General features: G+C 39.2%; 2 protein-coding genes across 9 annotated transcripts in view; both read left to right on the top strand.

The window, feature by feature from the left end:
* Window positions 1–7,148, top strand: part of KLHL2 (kelch like family member 2) — a 54,421-nt gene extending 47,273 nt beyond the window's left edge. For 6 of the 7 annotated variants that reach the window (XM_062492864.1, XM_062492862.1, XM_062492865.1 and 3 more), the window contains 4 exons: window positions 551–679; window positions 4,949–5,089; window positions 5,236–5,379; window positions 6,004–7,148. In XM_062492864.1, the coding sequence (XP_062348848.1) occupies window positions 551–679; window positions 4,949–5,089; window positions 5,236–5,379; window positions 6,004–6,032 (443 nt within the window). In that variant the 3' untranslated portion in view covers window positions 6,033–7,148. Of the gene's footprint in view, window positions 1–550; window positions 680–1,569; window positions 5,090–5,235; window positions 5,380–6,003 lie in introns of those variants that run through there. The other variant, XM_062492866.1, reaches the window with a different exon arrangement.
* An 869-nt stretch (window positions 7,149–8,017) lies between these two features.
* Window positions 8,018–16,452, top strand: MSMO1 (methylsterol monooxygenase 1). 2 transcript variants are annotated; one of them, XM_062492860.1, is made up of 6 exons: window positions 8,018–8,052; window positions 9,633–9,942; window positions 10,978–11,126; window positions 12,023–12,149; window positions 13,853–14,007; window positions 15,500–16,452. In XM_062492860.1, the coding sequence occupies exons 2-6, from the start codon at window positions 9,688–9,690 to the stop codon at window positions 15,705–15,707; spliced, it is 894 nt and encodes a 297-aa protein (XP_062348844.1). In that variant the 5' UTR covers window positions 8,018–8,052; window positions 9,633–9,687; the 3' UTR covers window positions 15,708–16,452. The 2 variants fall into 2 exon arrangements, with proteins under 2 accessions (XP_062348844.1, XP_062348845.1); XM_062492861.1 differs by lacking the exon at window positions 8,018–8,052 and adding an exon at window positions 8,134–8,228.
* Window positions 16,453–16,760: the final 308 nt, after the last annotated feature.

Genomic DNA, 16,760 nt, shown 5'->3' with positions numbered 1-16,760 from the left:
TGGGGACAATCCCAAGGGCAATGTCAGAAAAGCTGCTGACTCCAGTCAGCTTGGTGGTGAATAGCCTGGATGTCACTTGCACAGTGAAGGCCTGGCCTGGCTCTTGGATCTTAAAACAGTTTTAGGGATGGGTGTGTGTTTTAACTGCATAGGGACCACTGCTGTTTCTAACCTGAAAATGAAGACTGTACAAGTGATTTTCATCTAAATTTCTGATATTCCTAGGAAGCCTATTTATGAGCTTGCAGTATCAAACATAATTGAAATAGCTTGCTTTTGAACAATGCCTCATTAAAAACCTTACCTTTGTATTTCAGCTAGGCAGTTTAAAATCTTTAGACTTGCATTGTTGCTGTTAGATACTGGGTACCTTTTACATCCTAAAAATGACAAGAGCTGTGGCATGCTAACTTAAACTGTTTGCAGTGTAGAACCTCAGTGATTGACAGGTGCTGATCCGTAGCTAATCGGAGAGCAGTGCCTTAGGTTTGCCATGTGTCAATCCCTGCATGTGCATTAGCAATTGGCAGGTCCTTTGGTTCCCCCCCAGGGAAGCTGTATGCTGTTGGTGGCTATGATGGAGCTTCACGGCAGTGCCTTAGTTCAGTAGAATGCTATGATGCCAATTCCAATGAGTGGAGCTATGTCGCAGAAATGAGCACCAGGAGGAGTGGAGCAGGTGAGTGGACAAGGGTCAGCTATCATTGCAAAGATGCAAATTCGTGGGTTTAAAATGTATCTAAAATATGAAAGGTAAGCTAAAGTCTGACTCTAATAGAATGTGCTAGTCCTAGATGGCTGATACACCGCAGGTTATAAAAACAAAATTGCTCCACAGATTCAGTCTGTTAAGAGTAAAATCTCTGTTTTTCCATACTTTCATATTCCTCCTTTTCCAACAATTTCTGATGTTTTTTAACATATAGACTAATACTCATGGATTGTAATAATCACTATCACCTCAATTCTTAAGTATCAAAATCCATACGGCAAGTATGAAAAAAATGTCTTTTCTACAGAGATGTCTTTGCCAGTTAGGGCTGATTATTCTAACAGCATTTTTAGGTTGACTTTACATGTGAACTGTGACTAGGTTTCCACCTCTTTGGAGGACTTGTTCTGCATTCTGATTCACTGCAGGAAATTTTGTCCTTGTTCATTCCTAAGTTTGTTTTACTGGTTTCATCCTATTACTTCCACTTATGTACCCTTTATTTCACCTTCAGTAATTCCAGTAATTCTTCTCATCTCCTGGTGTTTACATCCTCTGTACATGTACAGCCTACTACATGTTATCCTTATCATTTAGCCAAGGTATAGCCATTTATTTCTGTATAATCTTAAAAATCCTTTTTTTTTGTGGATTTCTTTTTTCCTTCTTGCAATTCTGAGTGTGTATATTTCTCTTTAAAGACACCTTTAAAAGTGCCTGTGGTATTCCACTTTTGTTTAATGAAATTATGCTCCCACAGCTCCAAATTGACTTTAGCATTTTCATTATCTATTAATATTATGGACTTGAATCTCATTTGCTGTTCACTGTCCTCTATTTGTCTTTTGGTATTTCAGGTTTTTTCAACTCGCAGAAGTTGTTTTATTTCTCTAGATGCGTTCCCATGGACTTTTTCAAGTCAAATTCCATGATATTATTTTCTACATTTATTTTTTAGCAGTAAAGTCACTTTTTTTGCCAAGTACTTAATGGTGGTTTTTAGCAACACCCTTCAAGTATCTGCTGGTGATTGCATTAATGTGCTTCATAATGGGAAGAGATATTGCTACAAATAAATCTGAATGGACTTCTAGTGTGTTCAGTATATGATTAATAATTACCCCTACTTCTCATCTTACCTTCCATTTTTGTTAACTCTGAACAGTTTTTACCTATATAATAATGTTTAAATTAAGTTCAAGTAATTTCAAAAGAAATCTATCAAATTACTAAATTCGTTACTAAAATTGAGATAATCTGTGATACTTCGATCATATCCTTACAAGATCAGCAAGCTGATAGCTCTTATTACTAAAAGTTATGTTTTGATTGTATTTCTAAACTAAAACTTTGATGTTAATGAAGGAAACATGATACACTGTACCTCAAGAAAACACAGTTGTCTTGTGAAACTTCTAGTAACTCAGTCTGTGCTTCTTGGAAGTAAATTCTGGATTAAAAACTGGACAGAGTTGCAGCAAGAGTACTGGAAAATATTCCTGTCTAATATTGGCAAGATTTGAGGAAAATATTTAAATAAAATGGGCAAGTTACAAGTATCATTATAAAGACAAATAGTGTTGGTGGGTTGTGACAAAGTTTCATTTTGCAGTCTGCCTGCACACGCATTTTGTTTCAGCATTTGGGGTTTATTTTTTGATACTCTGTTTTTGCAAACTGTTGTTCTGCTTGTAGCCTGTTTATACAGTAGATGTGTTCAGATTTTTTTTTTAAATGTTTAATTTCTTCTACAACTCTGAAATTTAGTTTCTTAAATATACTAACTACTGGGATCTTCCTGCCCCTGTCCTCTCTTCCCTTGTTCCCCATGTTTGCTTACTCAACTCTCTTCTGACTTTGACCTGATCCACTGTTAAAAAAAATGGAGAGGAAAATGAAATGTAGACAGCTATTCCAGATTCATATAAGTGAGTAAAATAATCAACATTCCTCTGTGCCACTCTGTTAAATACATGAAAAAATTATATTTTTGCATGGCAGAGGAGTGGGTGGTAATGTGACTGTTGATTGAGTTTGGCTGTAGAGGCCAAATAGCCAAACCCACCAGAACTGTTTCAAGTGGCAATCAGTCCTGGTGGTCTTATGGGGGCTAACTAAAGAGAATTTTGTTCCTGTATTAAACTTTTGGATGTTCGGTCATCTCAAAGAACTTAAGCTCATCTCTTCTGTTCCTACTGCTTCAGCTTCACTCAAAAGCAACTTTTCAGAGGTTAACCCTTAGTTACTCTTCTTTAGTACCTACTGCTTCTCACTTGATCAATACGGGGACAGATCTGTTTCCAGCAACATATTGGGAGGAGGAACTTCAGATCCAGATATAGGCCATTTGGGAGGGCTGAGAGATATAAGACAGGGTCCTGAAAAATGGGCAGGAAAGAAAAATAACAAAGGAGAACTCAGAAGACGGCAACAAGAGGATACAGACGGAAGGAGCAAGAAATAAGGTAGGACCTGGAAACTGGGTGTGGGATTAAGGGAAAATGAAGCACCATGGAGGAACAGAGGACATTACTAAAAATAAGGAGCTATGGAAGAAAAAAGTGGCAATGTGGCAGAGGGGAGAGCTCTACACATTGAACAGGAAGGCCAGTAACTATCGAAAACATGGGTGGGGGGATTCATATCACATCCCATATTTAAACTGAAAATCACAGCCCTCTTTCTAGCTCTGTAATGTTTAATTCTACAAAAGATGAATGTTGTACTATCCTGTCTAATTAAGTGTGATCAGAGTGGGAGAAAGAAAAGTTGTCATACTATACTGTGGCATGATAGCTAGAAATAATAGCAATAAAAGAGGAATTAAATTAACCGGGAAGGATATGGGGAAATGCTAATAATGAATATCACTGATAAAACACTAAATAGCATGATTTATAAGACTGTCCTATCAAGAAGCTATTTTTCAGATTTACAGTACTAATTAGCTTCCATGTTTCCTTCTCTTCTTTTAGTTATTAAAATCAGTCTCTTTAATAAGAAAGTTTAATCATTTCAGCAGGAGTAATTTCTCTCCACATATGGAAATGGCTCTTAAATACAGAATTAGTGATGTGTTTTGAAAGATATTTCAGCTGGTAATTGAGGTCTTGGGGTTCTCTCTTTTTTTTAACTTTTTTTTTTTTTTTTTTTAATCTCCAATATTTTTTTCCTTTGAGGAACTTACTTGATTTTTCACATTCATATTTGTTGCTTTCCTTTAAAAAGATTTTAAGTAGTTCCCTTTCCATGGAATACTTTGAGCTATATTTGCAAATCTGTATCTCTGCTTTGAATTTCATAGTCTTAAATGTGGCATTCATTAGATTCCCCAGTATACTTCCATAGAAGTGCTTTTTTAGTTGTCTTTATGGTCCATCACTCAGAAGTCTTAATGCAAAAAAACTCCTACGTTTCTGAAACTTATTATGTTGGTTTCTAATAATGCATTAAAAAGGGAGGAATAAATAAACAGGCCTTTCTTTCTGCTTCCCCCATTTCCATCTTTTCAATATACGCAGCCCAAATAGCAAGTAGATGAAATAGCTTTACTCACGCCTTTATTCCAAGCTCACAGATTGATAAACTTTTGTTGTAAAGTAAAGGAGACCTTAGGATTAAAGGACATCCTTTAATATCCTTTTGGATATTTTGATAACTGAAGCTTGGTTCAAAGACGCTTGGTGTTCTTCAAATCCCAGAGAAGGTACTCACTGCTAACTGTTTACTTCTGTTCCATCTGTTTACAAGGTATTCCAACACTTCAGTGGAAACATCCCTGTTGTATAATGTCTATCCATTCAGCTTTTATCCTCTGTACTGCACAGTTTTTACTTTCTAGAAGTTCACTTACACTTTATCATCTTGTCAGATTTCTGTTATGCTGGCTGAGCACATTGTCTCATTTACTGTCAATTCTAATTAGTCCTAAATTTCAACAAGCCTCATTTTCCTGCATGTCATTTTTTTGTCCAAAATGTTCTAAATCTTCTGTTGCAGAACAGCTCTGGTGTGTGTATGCTGCAATATGGTAGATGGGCATGCAAGGCATTTTATCAGAGTCTTGCTGTAGTTACTGTCTCTCTGCTTTAATGCATCCTGACCCAAATGTCTTCTGAAATAGTTTCCAACATTGACTTAATGAAGAATTTATGTTAGCTGACATATTTATTGTTTCTCCTTTGTATCATTCAAATAATTCTCTGGTTAATTCTTCATATTTTCATATGTTTGCAGGTGTTGGTGTGTTAAACAATTTATTGTATGCAGTAGGTGGTCATGATGGTCCTTTGGTGAGAAAAAGCGTTGAAGTGTTTGACCCCATTGCCAGTACCTGGAAGCAGGTTGCAGACATGAACATGTGCAGAAGGAATGCAGGTATGTTCAACAATTACTAAAATTGTGCCAATGTCAATTGTGAATGGCATGTATCTGGATTTCTGCTGCTTTCATAAAAAACATGCTTTTGGGGAGATGTGTAAGTCAGTTACCAATTTTCATTCTGGTTTCCTGCCCATTTTTAGGTGTTTGTGCTGTAAATGGTCTCTTGTACGTAGTTGGAGGAGATGACGGTTCCTGTAATTTATCAACAGTGGAGTATTATAATCCAACAACTGATAAATGGACAGTTGTGTCATCTTGTATGAGTACAGGAAGGAGCTATGCAGGTAAGGCATATAGATATTTTAATAGACTTTTTAAAGTACAACATTTGACAAAGCATGCAAACAGAGTCTTGTCTAAGGTAAAACCTAAGATAATAAAATGGGTAGGAAGACTCTGATTGTACATTTTGAATTATTACTTCAAATAATTATTCACTACAGGTAAAAAAACAGGGGGGATGATTAGAATGTATTCAAGAAGGATTTAGCACATAAGCAATGAATCAGAAAGATGATTCTGGTATGACCAGTTTTGTTAACAAAAACACATGTCTCAATCTAAGAGGTCCGATTCAAAATTCTTTGGGATTTGGTATTTAGAATATGAGCTGTTTCAGGAATCTTTTTCTTCAATAACTGCAGTTTCAAATAAGTTATTTAAGTGAGTGTTAAGGATATATTTCCCTGATGTTTGATTAGTCACAAGTTTTTCCAAGTCACAGAAACTTTCAGAACTTTGCACTGATTCAGACAGCTTTGTGTCCAAAAAAAAAAATTAGGGAAAAATATGTGCATTTTGCTGGTGCACAGTTAAATGCTAATTGCAATGTATCATACTATTTTTTTTTCTTGATTAAAAAAAAAATACTGCCTAAAGATTTATCCATTTTCTCCCCCTACCTCTAGGTGTTACAGTTATTGACAAACCATTATGATCAGTAAAGGGATTTTCAACTTGATTATGCACTAGAAGCAGTCTTCTACAAAGAGTATTTGAAGTGACTGAGTATCTAAGCACTTCTCTACTTGTAGCTGCACCTTGAGTCGCAGTGGAAGATGTGTCTACAATTACAGATGACAGATGAAGATTATTCTAGGGAGAAGCAATTCGTAGGATTATTCTGCAGTTGAGCAGAAGCTGATTGAACTTTTGAAGTCTGGTGGACCATTTTTTTTTATTGCAAGATCTTCAAAAAAACCCCAACACTTTCATAAGGACCGACTTCTGTCAGTCATGACTGAGAAACGGATTGTGAGTGAAGAATGGTGTGTATTCTGGTGAAAGTAAATTTTTGTCTTATTTTTTCCAGAGACTAATAAATATATTTAAGGAAATGAACTGTCAGTCTTCATTGTAGGTATTGAATCCCACCTCAGTAATTCAAACTGGCATGGGGTAATTTGTTTCCTTTTATAAAACTTTTGTTACATAACTATACTATGTGCATATGTTTGTGTGAGCATAAGTTGCTCTCTTGAAACTCTTCAAAACCTGATTTTACTATTTATAATATGGCACAGTACTTTGATTATGTCAGTACTATGTTGTAAAACAGAGATGTATTTTTTGATATGTAACAATGCTTAACACTAATTCCCACTGAAGGAGATCAGAGACAGTATAACACTTCTTGAGCAGGTGTAATTTCAGTATCTTTTTAATAAAAATGTTGCCTGTACTTACTTTTTTTTTTCCTGTTCAATTTTGGTCACATTTAGATGTTGCTTCTTTTATACCTTTTTATCCAAAAGGTGATTTGGCATGAAAATAACTGAAAGTTTATAGTGAATGTATGCAATTGCGTTGAACTTGCATGGTACAAAGGCCTATTTATGTGTGCAATTTCAGCTTCTATTAGCCAATATCTGAGTATACTGTATATGGCCATGCTTATAAAGCAGCACATTTTTATTTGTTCTTGGATGGCCTCCTTTTAACATGACCAAAGTTACTGTCATATTTGAGACATTTTCTTCAAATAAAAGTTTGTACATTGTTTACTAATGCCAACAGGTCGCTTAAAACTTGTGTTTCTCAATAAAAGTCTCAAACCAAATAATCAGTGAAATAAACTGGGTGTTTGGGGGGGGAAGGAGCTGGGAGAAGCTGGTGCTGTAGAGGTCTGAATGCTAACGAACGGAGTATTATTAAGGTTTAGGAACCAGTCGTGTGAACATCACCGTTTTGCCGCAGGTCTGTTTCTGAAAGCTGTGGTCGCCCATGAGTGCAGGAATGGCCACCACTGGCTTCCCGTGAAAGCGTCTGAGCTGGGACATGGCTGACGGGGCTGGGAGTCACGTAGGTGCCCGAATTCCTTGTGCGCTCTGACGCACGGCGGGGCGAGGCAGGGGCTGCGAACGGGAACCTTTTATTTGCATTGTACACCTTCACCCGCATGACACCCACCCGCGGATGCGGCTGCGGGCCGCTGCTGCCATGACAACACCGCCGCCTGTGCACGTCAATCCTTCCATTAACGCGGGAGCAGGGAGGGGAGCGGGCACCTGCAGGGGTGACACCGCGTCCGCCCGCAGCCGCGTCGCTCTTGCAGGTGAGCTCTTTGAGCACGGCGGGGAACGGGAGCCCGGCCCGGCCCGGCCCGGCCCGGCCCGGCCAGGATTCCCAGCCCCGGGCCCGCCGCCTCGGGCCGCTCCCAGAGCCGCGGCCGCGCCCGGCGAACCCCGCCCCATGGCGTCGTGCGCGTCACCCGGCAGTGCTCCCGCCCCATTGGCCGCGCGCCGGGGTCTCACTATCCTCACTCCACCCCTCCAGCCAATGGCCGCGCTGGAGCCTCCGCGCTGGCCCCGCCCCCCACCCGCCTGACCCTGCGCCGTTTCCTCCCGCCGGCCAATGGGGTTGCGCGGGGCGGGGCCGCGGAGGCGGCCAATGGGCGGTGCGCGGTGGCGCGGGCGGCTCGGGGGGTGTCGTTGCGCACACGGCGCCGCTGCCGCCAGGTGAGGGGCGAGGGGCCCGGGGTGCGGGAGCGAGGGGCCCGGGAGCGAGGGAACCCATCTCTCCTCGGCGTTCCCCGCGCGTGGGTGGCGTGTGTCCGCTGTCTGGCAGGGCTGGGCGGGACGGAGGAGCCCCGGTGCAGCCCGGCCGCTGGCTCCTCGGCTCCCCTCGGGGGTGGGTAAGTTGCCTTGCGCGTCCGTCCGCCCAGGAGCTCGGGCTGTGAGCTGCCTTGGTGTCTGCTGCGATGCTTTTGCTGCTAAATAGAAGTGGCAGCATCGCGGTGCTGCTGCTAAGAAAGAAAAACGATACCTGATGTTGTTGGCTTGGTATGCTGCTTAGTATGTGAGCGTAATTACACATTGGAACGGGCTGCCCAGGGTGGTGATGGAGTCACCCTGCACGGAGGTGTTTAAGGAAAGACTGGATATGGCACTTGGTGCTGTGGTCTGGTTGACAGGGCGGTGGTGGGTCACAGGTGGGTCATAATTATTGGATCTCAAAGCTCTTTTCCAACCTGGGATTCTGTGACTCGTGTCGGATTTAGCCTTAGTGTACCAGCCAGGGATGGACCACTGTCCTCTGGCATGTGAGTTGCAAAGCTGTGTGAGAGAGGAAGAGAGACTTGGTAAAGGGGTCCAGAGGAGGGCACTGGAAATGGTCAGAGGACACCAGTGGGGAGAGGCTGGAAGAGCTGGGGTTGTGCAGCCTGGAGAAGAGAAGGTTCAAGGGACCCCATACAGTGGTACATGAAGGGGGTTTTTTGCCAAAGCTTGTAGTTACAAAGTACAGGGCAGTGTTCTTAAACTAAAAATGGATAGGTTTAGATTTGGCATAAGAATGATATTTTTTACAATGAGAGTGCTGAGACACTAGAACAGGTTGAATAGAAAAGTTGTGTATGCCCCATCCCTGGAAGTGTTTGAAGGCCAGGTGGGGTGGTGCTTTGAGCCACTTGATGTGAAAAATGTCCCTGCCCATCCCAACAAGGTTGGACTGTAAATGATGTTTAAAGGTCTCTTCCAAGGCAAACCAGCAAGGAGCCTATTCTGTGGAAATGGTATGAGTTCAGGGCACCTGCAGGGATGCAGCCTCTGTGGCTTTGGGAGCTGTGAGGAAAAGTCCATTGCTCAGGAAAAGGTGGATTGCCTTGAGCCAACTGCCATGTTGATGTAATTTGCAGGGATTTTGGTTCACAGCCATGAGAAAAAAGGGACTGGATAATCAAATTACAGTTAATTAGTCTGTTAAGTATTTTTTGAACCTTTGTGTTGCTCTTTTAGTACAGAATACAATTATGCTACAAAAGCCTTGAAATAAGTTTGGCTAGTAATTAATACTTTGCTATCTTTTTGTTCCCTTGAGGTGATCTAAAAGCCTAGGAGCAGATTTCCTCTCAAATTGGTTTGCCCTTCAAACCAATCTAAAGCTTTGTTCTTTTAGGCTGTTCTATATGAAGATTATATGTCTTTCCTGTCCTTTCTCAGCTTTTACTTTAAAACTAGGTAATGACTATTATACTGTAATTTTTTTTCCTCTGAAGATTAACCTCTGTTTATTGATTTTTTTTCCTCAAAATTTGCAGGTTACTTTCAGACAACTACAGAAGAACTGTAATTGTGATGTTTTATGATTGAACCATGGCCATGAATGACAGCGTTAATATCTTGAGCTCTGCTTATCTGGCAGTGGAATATATAGACTCTTTCTTACCTGACAATCCCCTGCAGCAACCCTTTAAAAATGCCTGGAATTACATGCTGGATAACTACACAAAATTCCAGATTGCAACTTGGGGATCACTTCTAGTTCATGAAGTTTCATACTTTTTGCTCTGTGTACCAGGATTTATCTTTCAGTTTATACCATACATGCAAAAGTATAAAATTCAACAGGTAAGAGATAGTTATGAAGTATACACTGACTTGTCTTTGAACATATCAGGCAGAGCATATAATCACAGTATCCTGGTTCTTAATGTATATGATTCCATTTCATCTGCCACTTGGACATCCTGGAAACAATGAAGTAAAATTACTTTGTGTATGAGGAGGGGAAGACAAGTGAATTTTGGGAAAGAAAAGGTTTTTTTTTTTTCCTGGGGAAGGGTTATGCTTTTCACCATGGTGCTATAGAGAGGGTAGGGTGTGTCAGTCCTACTGTTAGTAAAATTTTATGTACATAGTTTTTATATCAGCAGGGGAAGGTGAATAGAATTCTGGCATCTGATGTTAGAGGTGTATCTTAGTGGTATAAAATAATTACATAGTGTGCTTGTCTAATAGCAGTGCTCTTCTTCAGAGTACCTCTGTGCACATCCTCTTGAGAGGATTTTGAAATATTTTGACAATAACAAAAGCTTGGGATTAATTGCACACTCCTAATTGGAGGCAAAGGTACATCCAGTATCTAAAGATCATTGTTTTCCCCTAGTTCATTGTAATTTGAATTAGAAATTAATAAAACCAGCTTCTAAATTTATTGCAGTAGTTGGTAAATGTCTCCCTGCAAAAACTGAATGTTTCCAAGACCATTATTTCTTTACAAGCTTGTGTCTTCAGCCTCTCTTTGTATTGTTTTAGCAATGGGAATGCATTCTGTGGTGTGAAGAAGGAAAGCAAACTTGGATTGTGTTAAACTGTTGAGTATGAAATGTTCCTGCTAACTGCAAACACTGAAAAAACAAAAATAGTTTGGACATGACTGACAAGACAGCTTCTCTTGAAACACTAGCCTAGAAAAATGAGATTTTGATAAAACTGAATCCAATCCTATGTTACTTGTGTTGCCTAAATTAATCTGTATTAGTGGAAGGCACGTTATCTGTATTTCAAGGTGAAATGAAACTGACTCCAAGTGACTTTTTGGAGTACTGCACTTGTGTGCAATAGAAACATGTAATGCAATCAATTCTTTTTGCTTCATTTTAGGATAAACCGGAAACGTGGGAAAAACAGTGGAAGTGTTTCAAAACCCTCCTCTTCAATCACTTCTTCATTCAGCTGCCCCTGATTTGTGGTACCTATTACTTCACAGAGTATTTTAACATCCCATATGGGTGGGAAGAGATGCCAAGATGGTGCGTAGATTTTTCTGGTATGGTGATGCTTAGTTACATATAGCTGGAGGCAGAACATTTAACAATTAGTGTTGTCAACTCTAACAGAAAATATTTTTTTCATGATGCAAACTGTGTTTGTTGATCATCCTTCATTGATGCTTAGCTGCTGTAAGAGCTAATTAGACTTCTGTAAATTTCTTTAAGTGACCCCAAGCTGTTCTAATCTTTAGGAGAGAAGGGGGATTAGGAGGAAGTTTATGGAAGCAAAGCAAGATTCCTGATGGAGTGGGTCAAATGTTGGACTTTCTGGGCATTTTATTTATCTAAATTTTTTTATTCCTCCTAAGTGTCTCTATCTTCCACCTTTTTTATATCACAGTGATAGAGTGTTCCTCAAAGGAGAGAATGTACCACCTTAACAGTCTTCTTTCACTGAGTTGATGGGCTTTTCAACAAAGCTGGATTAGCTATAAGTGCCCCCTCCTTCCCCACCCCCCATACCAACAGTAGTTTTTTATCACAGAAGGTCATCTTTCTTGGAGCACTGTTTGCTCTCTGGTGTACTGAAGCAGCTCCATGTTTTTTATCAAGATCTCACACAGTCTGGCTGTTCTCTATAGACTGCATTTATAATACTGAAATGGCAACTTGTTACACTAACTGTGAGTTAACACTAACTGAAATGAGTTAATGTGTGCTAACTCACTTCAGCATATCAACAGATGAGCTGATAAGCACTACAGCCTTTTTACCTGGTAATTAATATTTTTAGCATGTTCAAAAAGCTCACTGCTATTCAGTCAGTAATAGGCATAAACATTTCTGACCATTGTTAGCACATAAACTATTTTCTCTTTCAGGAACATATGTCTGCTGGTATTTTCTATAACTAATAAATCTTCTGCTTTTTAAAGGTATGTTCTGGTTGCCCAGTGTTTCGGATGTGCAGTGATTGAGGATGCCTGGCACTATTTTCTGCATAGATTGCTGCATCACAAGAGAATATACAAGTATATCCATAAGGTTCACCATGAGTTTGTTGTATGTATTACTTGATTTTTTTCTTTAATAATAGCTTTTAGTACATGTTTTGTAGAACTTACTTAAACATCTTATTTGAAAGACCTTAGAATTTTGTATTCCCTTCACAGTGTGGTTAGATGCCTTTTCTTGGCACTTTGTCAAGAGCAGTAATTGGTTTCGTTTCTGAAAATACCTCCTGTAATTTGATTTCAGTGAAATTAAGATCACAGTCTTGCTAAAGTTCGATTGTATCTACGAGCCAGGTGAAGTGGACTTTTAAAAATGCACATATAGGTCTCATTGCTAAGGGAAGGGAAAAAATAGATGTCTAAATTTGGTTGTTCATCAGTTCCCCACCATATGGGTTGTTACCCAGAGCAAATGAATTCCCAGAACATGATCAGACAGGCAGCTCTTGCACAACCTGGGTATGTGCATCAGGTACTTGATTCAAGGAAGGGATTACAGCTCTGGATGAGGGCCTCTGGAATTAGTATAGCCCCTTATGCAATTAAAATACACAGATATATGGAGAGCACACATTTTGAGTGCTTCTGAATTTAGTGGTGTTGAAGCTGGCATTGAGCACCAGGCAATGAACCACACTTGGCTGGAACCAGGTAGGATCCAGCAGTGCCTGCACTTTGTAGATGATATTGCTGTGTTTAGGTGGCACTGCCTGTGGAGCCCGGGAGTTAGTGCTATGTGTTTCTGTGCTGCTGTGTATAACCTAGACTGTGCCAAAAGGAAACTGCAAGCTGCTGGGTCAGGGATGCTTCATGCATGCTGCCAACAATAGAGGAGCTTGATATGTATTGATGCATGCATATGTACAGACATCTGCAGCAGCAGCTGCTCTCTTCCTCTTGCTCTTGGCAGCCCCTTGGGTCTCTAGCTGGAGCAGCTTTTGGCCATTATTCTTAAGAGTGGTTAGCAGTTCTCTCTGAAGTGATCTGTGGCCTAATGGCTGTTTCACTAAAAACTTTTCCTGACAGTAAAAAGAGATGTTTAAAGTCTCCCTTAAGACAAAGTGGACTTCATTTTTTTCTGATAATCTTATTTATAACCTTCAACATTAGGTTAAAATTTTTTAAACTGTATGGTGTTCTACGATTGAAAACTTTATGGAATGTCTTTTTTTGCTAAACCAAATGTAGGAATGACTGGTCTGTGTGTGTATATATGTGTATGAGAGAAAATGTTTTATATCAATCTCAAAATAATATTTGAGGGGTACACATTTATTTAAAAAATGGTCAAATATAAGAGATTTTAAATTTTTATTTTGATAATAAATTTCTAAGTGAGTCCTGCTTCTGAGAGTATTTTGGCTTCCTTCTTTCTTCTGCTTCCAAGACTGGATGTATAGCAAAGCTGGTAGGAGCTTGCCAGACACTTTTAATATTCCTGAAATAAAGCTTTGACCTGGGGTGATGGTAAGCCTAAATAAAAGTTCTCAATTTTTCAGCTAGTAGTGAAGTGTTTGGAATCACTAATAGAGTGATAATCCTTATGACCCTGGAATACTCTTTTTCCAAAGAGGAGCTAAATATGTGTTTTATGGTCTTTTCTCCATCATACTATTCCCTTTGCCCACAACATTGTTCCGTTTATCCTTGTGGGATAATGGGAAGGGGAGAGTATTGCAAAATGGTGCTTCTGATTTGGGAGTACATAAAACTGAAAATGGTGACTGTTCCCTGTCTGTTGTCTCTTTCTAGTCTCCATTTGGAATGCAAGCAGAATATGCTCATCCTCTGGAAACACTCATTCTTGGAACTGGCTTTTTTATTGGAATTGTTGTTTTCTGTAACCATGTGGTTCTTCTGTGGGCATGGGTGATCTGTCGCTTGATGGAAACCATTGATGTACACAGGTGAGATGCTCATTGCTTCTTAATAATTGCTTTTGTCTTGTCCTGACGTCTGTCTCAAACTCACCCGTCTCTGTCACTGAGATGTACTTTTGATTTTGCACTAAAATGCTTTTCTGTGTCTTACAAAGAATGAGACCATCTGGGTGGGGAATTACCACTCTTTTCTGTTTTGAGGTAGTGTTAGCAGCAGGTTTTGCTGATTAAAAGAGTGTGGACCATCAGCTAGAGCATCTCAAAGAGGGTTAGAGAAACTAGGCACCTGATTAGGATGTCCGGCTATTGATATTTGGTGTACAAGTGATCTTACATGTATTGGAACACCAAAAATCAATTACAAAAGGGGATATTCCAGCCAAGAGTTCTTTCTATTTAATATTTTGTCAGACTGTTTTCTTTTTCAAGAGAAGCTTTATGCTCTGTGACCACTGACTCTCTTTAGAAAGAATACATACATTTCTTTTGTTTATTTATTTGTTTATTTCTTGTGAATAAAAAGGACAAGACTTCTTGTCTCTAGTATAACTGACTTATTTCAAATTTGGCTCCGAAGTCTTAGGGCAAATCCCAATAGGCTTAGTTTAGTTAATCTACAAATGAATGAGTTCCTGTGTTCAAGAGGCAGGGCCACTAAGAGTTGTTTTTTTTTTTTTTTTAATTGTAGTATTAACACTTGGCCTTGTATTTGTAAATGTATTATGAAGCAGATAGTGTCTTACTGCAAGTTGAGCATCAGGTATTTCAGTGGAATATAAGATACAAGTGAATTCATGGTATAAAGCATTCCAGGTTTAATCATGTTTTTCTTGTGGACTTCCCAAAGTATATGTTGTGACATACCATAAACTCATTGATACAAAGTTTAGTTTGTTCTCCACATGAGGGGTTGATAATGAATTGCTTGTCCTCTCCCCACTAGGTGGTGGTAAGAGGCTTTCCAGCACTCCTGAGCGAAGGAGTTGGAATGGCTCTAGAGCATGCTGTTCTGCTTTTAATCTTACTTTAATCTTATATTTGGATTTTAAATACTTGGAGAACTTGCAGTGAACCGAAAATAAGAGTAGGCATACAATGATTGTTGATTTGTGATGCTCTCTGTTGAGCTGCTGTGCTAATGGCCATACCTTGCACTTAATGTTACTTCTTGTTCCTCCTTCCTAAAGTCATTCTTAGTTAAAACTGCTAAGCCAGCAGGAAGGCAGCCAGGTGATTTTTTTAAGTCACCTGCCTAAATTTTTTTTGTATTGCCTAATAAACTGGGCTGAAAAGCAAGTGCCAAAGCCATTGTGAGATAATTTACAGAGTCATTTGGCTAGGAGTGGAGGGAACTTGTTTTCACCTTAAGTCAATATCATAGTGATTACCTTAGGACCTTAGAATACTACTAAAAAATATTTTTCTTTCATAAAAATGACAATTTAGTGCCTATATTTTGTTGTTTATGTCTCAGAAAAATCCTTACTCCAGTGGCTTTTCTTGTTTTTCTGCCCTGTAGTGGCTATGATGTCCCTCTGAACCCTCTTCATTTGGTGCCTTTCTATGCTGGGGCCCGTTTCCATGATTTCCATCACATGAACTTTATTGGCAACTACGCCTCGACCTTCACGTGGTGGGACAGACTCTTCGGTACAGACTCTCAATTCATTGCCTATCAAGAAAAAGAGAAGAAGAAACAATGCATAACAAAGAAGAAGGCTAACTAAATATCCAGTGTAAAAGTTAACTTTTGCTTTTCTGTAAAGCAAAATAGTGATTGGGTGTTCAGCATAAACCTTGTTCCCTGGCTACTAAGAGGTAGGGGAAAACAGCTAATTGAACTTCAGTATCTTTCTAATGGGAATGTTTTCTATTTTATACATAAGTACTGCATATATTTTAACTACAGATTTAAAGATGATGGGGAAAAAACAGAGATGATGTCTGTCTATTTTTTTTTTTTTTTTTTTCAAGAATAAAATCAGTTTTAGCTATAATGTTGCCCATTTTTGGATCCAGGTAGAATTATGTATGTACACTGAAGTTGGTCTTAGTTATTTTTAAATATATATTCTTAAATTTATAGTATCAAATAGCAGAAGTTATTAACAAGCATCTGCACTGTATTTAAATACTGGGTAAAAGTTGCTTAAAACCAAAATGTCTGTTACTAGGAATCTTGGACAGGTCTTTTGCACACTGGATAATGTGAACTGGTACTAACAGAATACCTGGCTAAACATGAGTTATCAGAGACATTCCTGATCTAGATTTATTATTTTATTTTAGATTACAGGTAAAAAGAATAGAAGTTTTTATTTGAAGACACTGTTTTTTGCTGCTCTCTTGAAGTTGATCTGTCAGTGTACTTAGCATTTACATTACATTCTTCTCTATGTGTTGTAATTTGCTGGTCTGACTTGTTGCTATATTTGCACTTGTGACTGATGAAATAAACGTGGTTTGGTTTGATGTGTGTATTATACTTTTCATATGTTTTTAAACACAAAGCTGTGATAAAAACATATAGGATATAGGGTCTTACTATTCATCTCGTTAATGAAGAAGCATTATTTGTTAGGATGGTTTGCAGCAGTGCCATCTGTTAAACTATTTGCAGAGGCAGGAGTAAGAAATGGAAACAGAGAACGTGTAAATTCTGCTGGTTTTTGTTTTGAAGGACTTGGGTCCTCCCTGCTCAGTGTAGCAGCATCTTTTGGGATGAGTGCATTCTCAGGCTACTTGATCGCAAGCTCGAATCTCAAAATCTACTATTTGAG

This window comes from Cinclus cinclus, chromosome 5 (assembly GCF_963662255.1).
Source record: "Cinclus cinclus chromosome 5, bCinCin1.1, whole genome shotgun sequence".
Taxonomy (NCBI): domain Eukaryota; kingdom Metazoa; phylum Chordata; class Aves; order Passeriformes; family Cinclidae; genus Cinclus; species Cinclus cinclus.
This window is presented reverse-complemented; position numbering and strand designations above follow the sequence as displayed.